This window comes from Pristiophorus japonicus, chromosome Y (genome assembly GCF_044704955.1).
Source record: "Pristiophorus japonicus isolate sPriJap1 chromosome Y, sPriJap1.hap1, whole genome shotgun sequence".
NCBI classification, from domain to species: domain Eukaryota; kingdom Metazoa; phylum Chordata; class Chondrichthyes; family Pristiophoridae; genus Pristiophorus; species Pristiophorus japonicus.
In genome coordinates this window covers 39,409,632-39,417,554 of record NC_092011.1, presented here as the reverse complement: position 1 = coordinate 39,417,554, position 7,923 = coordinate 39,409,632, and the positions used below count along the sequence as shown (strand labels likewise).

At 52.0% G+C, this 7,923-nt stretch overlaps 1 protein-coding gene across 1 annotated transcript in view; it reads right to left on the bottom strand.

Annotated features, from left to right (window-relative positions):
* The window catches only part of LOC139241096 (low-density lipoprotein receptor-related protein 1-like), a 440,653-nt gene that overhangs the window by 75,806 nt on the left and 356,924 nt on the right, over positions 1-7,923 (bottom strand). Inside the window, 1 exon segment of the mRNA XM_070869785.1 lies at positions 3,262-3,450. Coding sequence (XP_070725886.1) covers positions 3,262-3,450 — 189 coding nt within the window.

Genomic DNA, 7,923 nt, shown 5'->3' with positions numbered 1-7,923 from the left:
GATGGGTGAGTGGGACTGGGTGCGAGTTAGGACACGGGGGCAGCTGAGTTTTGGATCACCTCTAGTTTACGTCAGGTAGAATGTGGGAGGCCGGCCAGGAGTGTGTTGGAATCGTCAAGTCTGGAGGTAACGGGGGCACGGATGAGGGTTTCAGCAGCGGATGAGCTGAGGCAGGGGGCGGAGACGGGCGATGTTACGGAGGGTGGAAATAGACCGTTTTAGTTATGCCGCGGATATGTGGCCGGAAGCTAATTTCAGCGTAATTGGTAGGACACTGAGAAGTGTAGAGGAACAGAGGGACCTTGGAGTGCAGGTCCACAGATCCCTGAAGGTAGCAGGCCAGGTGGATAAGGTGGTTAAGAAGGCACATGGAATACTTGCATTTATTGGCCAAGGCATGGAATACAAGAGCAGGGGGTTTATGCTTGAACTGTATAAACCACTGGTTAGACCCCAGCTGGAGTACTGCGTGCAGTTCTGGTCACCACATTACAGGAAGGATGTGATTGCACTGGAGAGGGTACAGAGGAGATTTACCAGGATGTTGCACTGGAGAGGGTACAGAGGAGATTTACCAGGATGGTGCACTGGAGAGGGTGCAGAGGAGATTTACCACGATGTTACACTGGAGAGGGTACAGAGGAGAGTTACCAGGATGTTGCACTGGAGAGGGTACAGAGGAGATTTACCAGAATGTTGCACTGGAGAGGGTACAGAGGAGATTTGCCAGGATGTTGCACTGGAGAGGGTACAGAGGTGATTTGCCAGGATGTTGCACTGGAGAGGGTACAGAGGAGATTTACCAGGTTGTTGCACTGGAGAGGGTGCAGAGGAGATTTACCAGGATGTTGCACTGGAGAGGGTACAGAGGAGATTTACCAGGATGTTGCACTGGAGAGGGTACAGAGGAGATTTACCAGGATGTTGCACTGGAGAGGGTACAGAGGAGATTTACCAGGATGTTGCACTGGAGAGGGTACAGAGGAGATTTACCAGGATGTTGCACTGGAGAGGGTACAGAGGAGATTTACCAGGATGTTGCCCGAACTGGAGAATTTTAGCGATGAGGAAAGATTGAATAGGCTGGGTTTGTTTTCTTTGGAACAGAGGAGGCTGAGGGGAGACCTGATTGAGGTGTATAAAATGATGAGAGGCCTGGATAGAGTGGATAGGAAGGACCTGTTTCCCTTGGCAGAGGGATCAACAACCAGGGGGCACAGATTGAAAGTAATTGGGGGGAGGTTTAGAGGGGATTTGAGGGGAAATGTCTTCACCCAGAGGGTTGTGGGGGTCTGGGGTGGAACTCACGGCCTGAAAGGGTGGTAGAGGCAGAAACCCTCACCACATTTGGATGTGCACTTGAAGTGCCGTAACCTACAGGGCTACGGACCGAGAGCTGGAAAGTGGGATTAGGCTGGGTAGCTCTTGGTCGGCCGGCACGGACACGATGGGCCAAAATGGCCTCCTTCCGTGCTGTGAATTTCTATGATTCTAAAATCAGGCACAGTTAGCTATTGGACACCCTGGAGAGTTAAGGGTTAATAGTGGAACTCCCTTGTATCTCGGAGTTACGGGCAAGGGTGTTGGGGCAGGGGGGTTTAGATCATTAAAATGTCACCGACAGGTACAGAAAATAATCAGGAAGGCTAATGGGATGCTGGCCTTTATATCCAGGGGATGAGAATACAAGGGGGAGAGGTTATGCTGCACTGTACAAAGCCCTGGTTAGACCACACCTGGAGCACTGTGAGCAGTTCTGGGCCCACACCTGAGGGAGGGTATATTGGGCTCGGAGAGAGTGCAGTGTGGGTTTACCAGAATGTTACCCACACTCCAAGGGTTACATTACGAGGGGAGATTACACAAACTGGGGTTGTGTTCCCCGGGATTTAGAAGGTTAAGGGGGCGATCTGATGGAAGTTTTCAGGATATTTCGGGGAACAGAGAGGGTGGAGAGAGAGAGAAACTGTTCCCGCTGGTTGGGGAGTCTGGGACTAGGGGCAGAGTCTGAAAATTAGAGCCAGACCTTTCAGGAGTGAAGTTGGGAAACATTTCTACACACAAAGGATGGGAGAGGTTTGGGACTCTCTTCCGCAAACGGGAATTGATGCTGGGGGCCAATTGTTCATTTTAAATCCGAGATTGATAGATTTCTGTTAACCAAAGGGTATTCAGGGATTCTGGGGCAAAGGCGGGTATATGGGGTTAGGTCACAGGTCAGCCACGATCTCATTGACTGGTGGAACAGGCTCGAGGGGCTGAATGGTCTCCTCCTGTTCCAAATGTAACAGGCTCGAGGGGCTGAATGGTCCCCTCCTGTTCCTAATGTAACAGGCTCGAGGGGCTGAATGGCCTCCTCCTGTTCCTAATGTAACAGGCTCGAGGGGCTGAATGGCCTCCTCCTGTTCCTAATGTAACAGGCTCGAGGGGCTGAATGGCCTCCTCCTGTTCCTAATGTAACAGGCTCGAGGGGCTGAATGGTCTCCTCCTGTTGCTAATGTAACAGGCTCGAGGGGCTGAATGGTCTCCTCCTGTTCCAAATGTAACAGGCTCGAGGGGCTGAATGGCCTCCTCCTGTTCCTAATGTAACAGGCTCGAGGGGCTGAACGGCCTCCTCCTGTTCCTAATGTAACAGGCTCGAGGGGCTGAACGGCCTCCTCCTGTTCCTAATGTAACAGGCTCGAGGGGCTGAACGGCCTCCTCCTGTTCCTAATGTAACAGACTCGAGGGGCTGAACGGCCTCCTCCTGTTCCTAATGTAACAGGCTCGAGGGGCTGAATGGCCTCCTCCTGTTCCTAATGTAACAGGCTCGAGGGGCTGAACGGCCTCCTCCTGTTCCTAATGTAACAGGTTCGAGGGGCTGAATGGCCTCCTCCTGTTCCTAATGTAACAGGCTCGAGGGGCTGAATGGCCTCCTCCTGTTCCTAATGTAACAGGCTCGAGGGGCTGAATGGCCCCCTCCTGTTCCTAATGTAACAGGCTCGAGGGGCTGAATGGCCTCCTCCTGTCCCTAATGTAACAGGCTCGAGGGGCTGAGTGGCCTCCTCCTGTTCCTAATGTAACAGGTTCGATGGGCTGAATGGCCTCCTCCTGTTCCTAATGTAACAGGCTCGAGGGGCTGAAAGGCCTCCTCCTGTTCCTAATGTAACAGGCTCGAGGGGCTGAATGGCCCCCTCCTGTTCCTAATGTAACAGGCTCGAGGGGCTGAACGGCCTCCTCCTGTTCCTAATGTAACAGGCTCGAGGGAGGGACCCGGTTTACCTTCAGGTTGCCGGTACGAGTGAAAGATGTGGATGTCCATGGGCCGGTGAAGGGTGCTAATCAGCACAGTCTTGTTGGCCCCTGTGCTCTTATGCGCCCGGTTAATCGACTTGGTTTCCCAGTCTGTCCAGTAGATGTAATCTTCAAAGAGTGTCAGGGCGAAGATGTGTGGGATGTCCTGGTCCAGCACTGCGCAGAGACAAGAGAGAGAGAACTTGGGTTAATGCGTTCAGCCCATCATCCCCATCTTGCTGAACGCGCCCCCTCCACCCCAGTCCCATTCACCCCCTCCTCCCCCACCCCCTCCCTCCCTCGCAGACGCACCAACGTTAGTGTCCTCGACCAGGCCAACATCCCCAGCATCGAATCACTGACCACACTCGACCAGCTCCGCTGGGCAGGGCCACATTGTCCGCATGGCCCCCAGACACGAGACTCCCCAAAGCGAGCGCTCTACTCGGAACTCCTTCACGGGCAAACGAGCCAAAGGTGGGCAGAGCAAACGTTACAGGGGACCACCCTCAAAGCCTCCCTGATAAAGTGCAACATCCCCACCGACACCTGGGAGTCCCTGGGCCCAAAGACCAGTCCGCCCTAAGTGGAGGGAGTGCATCCGGGAGGGCGCTGAGCACCTCGAGTCTCGTCGCCGAGAGCGTGCAGAAACCAAGCGCAGGCAGCGGAAGGACATAAGAACATAAGAAATAGGAGCAGGAGTAGGCCATTTGGCCCTTCGAGCCTGCTCCGCCATTCAATAAGATCATGGCTGATCTGATCATCGACTCAGCTCCACTTCCCCGCCCGCTCCCCAAAATCCTTTACTGACTTATTGTTCTAAAATCTGTCTATCTTCACCTTAAATATATTCAATGTCCCAGCCTCCACAGCTCTCTGGGGCAGAGAATTCCACAGATTTACAACCCTCTGAGAGAAGAAATTCCTCCTCATCTCAGTTTTAAATGGGCGGCCCCTTATTCTAAGATTATGTCCCCTAGTTTTAGTTTCCCCTATGAGTATTTAGTTTCTCCGAATATTTTTCTGTCATCTCAAATTCTATTCTCCTCATGTCATTCATTTATCTCTTTCTCATTTTGATCGTTCTATTTATTCTTAGACTTTCTTTTCTAGTCTCTCTTTTATTTCAGATGCCCTGTTTCGCTTCTTATTACTCTCACTTTTACCTCAATACTATTTCCTTTTGGTCTTCCTTTGCTCACCTTTTTCTCTCTTCATTTCACTACTTTTTCTATTTCTCTTTTTGTCTTCTCATCTTAACTATAGTTACACTTATACTATTGCGGCAAACCAGTCCCACCCTCCCCTTCCCTCAACGACTATCTGTCCCATCTGTGACAGGGACTGTGGTTCCCGTATTGGACTGTTCAGCCAACTAAGGACTCGTGTTTAGAGTGGAGGCAAGTCTTCCTCGATTCCGAGGGACTGCCGCTGATGATGATGATCCCCACCCATCAGTCCCATTCCGCCCCTCTCCCCCACCCATGTCCCCCTCTGTCTGAACGAGCTTACGAACATAAGACTTGCATTTATATATCGCCTTTCACGACGTACCAAAGCGCTTTACAGCCAATGAAGTACTTTTGGAGTGCAGTCACTGTTGTAATGTGGGAAACGCCAATTTGCGCACAGCAAGCTCCCACACACAGCAATGTGATAATGACCCGGATCATCTGTTTTAGTGATGTTGGTCAAAGGATAAATATTGGCCCCAGGACACCGGGGAGAACTCCCCCTGCTCTTCTTCCAAATAGTGGGCCATGGGATCTTTTACGGACACCTGGGAGGCAGACGGGGCCTCGGTTTAACGTCTCATCTGAAAGATGGATAGTAAAGTAAGAATTAGGAGCAGGAGTAGGCCATTCGGCCCCTGGAGCCTGCTCCACCATTCAATGAGATTGTGGCAGATCTACCTCAAATCCAACGTCCCACCCGATATCCATATCCCTGGATTCCCCAAGACTCCAAAAATCTAACGATCTTAGCCTTGAATATACTCAGCAGCAACCATCAGTCCCATTCCTCACACCCCCGCCCTTATCTTGGAGCGAGCTTGCCCTCAGTCCCATTTTGCCCCTCTCTCTCTGAATGGTGACAGATTAGTAAAAGGGGAGATGCAACGAGACCTGGGTGTCATGGTACATCAGTCATTGAAAGTTGGCATGCAGGTACAGCAGGCGGTGAAGAAGGCAAATGGCATGTTGGCCTTCATAGCGAGAGGATTTGAGTATAGGAGCAGGGAGGTCTTACTGCAGTTGTACAGGGCCTTGGTGAGGCTACACCTGGAATATTGTGTTAGTTTTGGTCTCCTAATCTGAGGAAGGACATTCTTGCTATTGAGGGAGTGCAGCGAAGGTTCACCACACTGATTCCCGGGATGGCAGGACTGACATATGAAGAAAGACTGGATCGACTCGGCTTATATTCACTGGAATTTAGAAGGATGAGAGGGGATCTCATAGAAACATATAAAATTCTGACCAGACTGGACAGGTTAGATGCAGGAAGAATGTTCCCGATTTTGGGGAAGTCCAGAACCAGGGGACACAGTCTAAGCATAAGGGGTAAGCCATTTAGGACCGAGATGAGGAGAAACTTCTTCACTCAGAATTGTGAACCTGTGGAATTCTCTACCACAGAGAGTTGTTGGGGCCAGTTCGTTAGATATATTCAAAAGGGAGTTAAATGTGGCCCTTACGGCTAAAGGGATCAGGGGGTATGGAGAGAAAGCAGGAATGGGGTACTGAGGGAAGGATCAGCCATGAACTCATTGAATGGTGGTGCAGGCTCGAAGAGCCGAATGGCCTACTCCTGCACCTATTTTCTATGTTTCTATGAAAGTGCGTTCCCTGGCTGGAATCTGCCCAAACTCTGGTTGTTGTTCCGTCTCAAAGCTCGTGACTCCCCTGTTCCTGGCCTCCTCACCTACTCTCTCTATCTCTGGAACTCGGTCTCGCACTCCTCCGTCTCCCAGTCTTTATTACTAACACTAGATTTTATTTAAAAATCCAGATTTATTTAATTAAATTTAAATTTCCCCCAGCTGCTCTGGTGGGATTTGAACCTGGGTCTCTAGATTATTGGTCTAGTCTCCTGGTTTACAGTCCAGTAACGCATAGACAGTCCCTCGGAATCGAGGAAGACTTGCTTCCATTCTAACACGAGTCCTTCGGTGGCTGAACAGTCCAATACAGGAACCACAGTCCCTGTCACAGGTGGGACAGATGGACGTTGAGGGAAGGGGTGGGTGGGACTGGTTTGCCGCACGCTCCTTCCGCTGCCTGCGCTTGGTTTCTGCACGCTCTTGGCGACGAGACTCGAGGTGCTCAGCACCCTCCCGGATGCACTCCCTCCACTTAGGGCGGACTGGTCTTTGGGCCAGGGACTCCCAGGTGTCGGTGGGGATGTTGCACTTTATCAGGGAGGCTTTGAGGGTGGTCCCTTGTAACGTTTCCTCTGCCCACCTTTGGCTCGTTTGCTCGTGAAGGAGTTCCGAGTAGAGCGCTTGCTTTGGGAGTCTCGTGTCTGGGGCATGCGGACAATGTGGCCCGCCCAGCGGAGCTGGTCGAGTGTGGTCAGTGCTTCGATGCTGGGGATGTTGGCCTGGTCGAGGACGCTAACGTTGGTGCATCTGTTCTCCCGTGGGATTTGCAAGATCTTGCGGAGACAGCGTTGGTGGTATTTCTCCAGTGACTTGAGGTGTCTACTGTACATGGTCCGTGTCTCTGGGCCATACAGGAGGGCGGGTATCACTACAGCCCTGTAGACCATGAGCTGGGTGGTGGATTTGTGGGGCCTGATCTTCAAACACTCTTTTCCTCAGGCGGCCGAAGGCTGCACTGGCGCACTGGAGGCAGTGTTGGGTCTCGTCGCCAATGTCTGCCCTTGTTGATAAGAGGCTCCCGAGGTATGGGAAATGGTCCACGTTGTCCAGGGCCACGCCGTGGATCTTGATGACTGGGGGGCAGTGCTGAGCGGCGAGGACAGGCTGCTGGAGGACCTTTGTCTTTACGGATTGTTTAGTGTAAGGTCCGTGCTTTCATACGCCTCAGTAAATACATCGACTATATCCTGGAGTGCAGCCTCTGTATGTGCGCAGACGCAGGCATCGTCCGCGTACTGTAGCTCGAGGACAGAGGTTGGGGTGGTCTTGGACCTGGCCTGGAGGTGGCGAAGGTTGAACAGCTTCCCACTGGTTCTGTAGTTTAGTTCCACTCCAGCGGGGAGCTTGTTGACTGTGAGGTGGAGCATGGCAGCGAGGAAGATTGAGGGCGATGACACAGCCCTGTTTGACCCCGGTCCGCACGTGGATTGGGTCAGTGACGGATCCACTGGTAAGGATCACGGCCTTGCATGTCGTTGTGGAGCAGGCGGAGGATATTGACACCAATCCAGTATCACCACGATGCCACCGTACTCCATACGGTGCTCCACAGACGGTTCAATCTATGGGTGAAGGACTGCACCCCCCACAACCTGTTATTTGCTGCTGGAGAGTAACCGGTGGACACACACAGCAAGCACACAGTTTGGCAATCGCTCGGACATTGGCAGATAAACTGTAGCTGTAGATGGACACAGTAAGCCAGAAGCCGCTGCTTACGTCAATGCGGTGATATCTTATCAGGACAAACACTGGAACAGATCGAT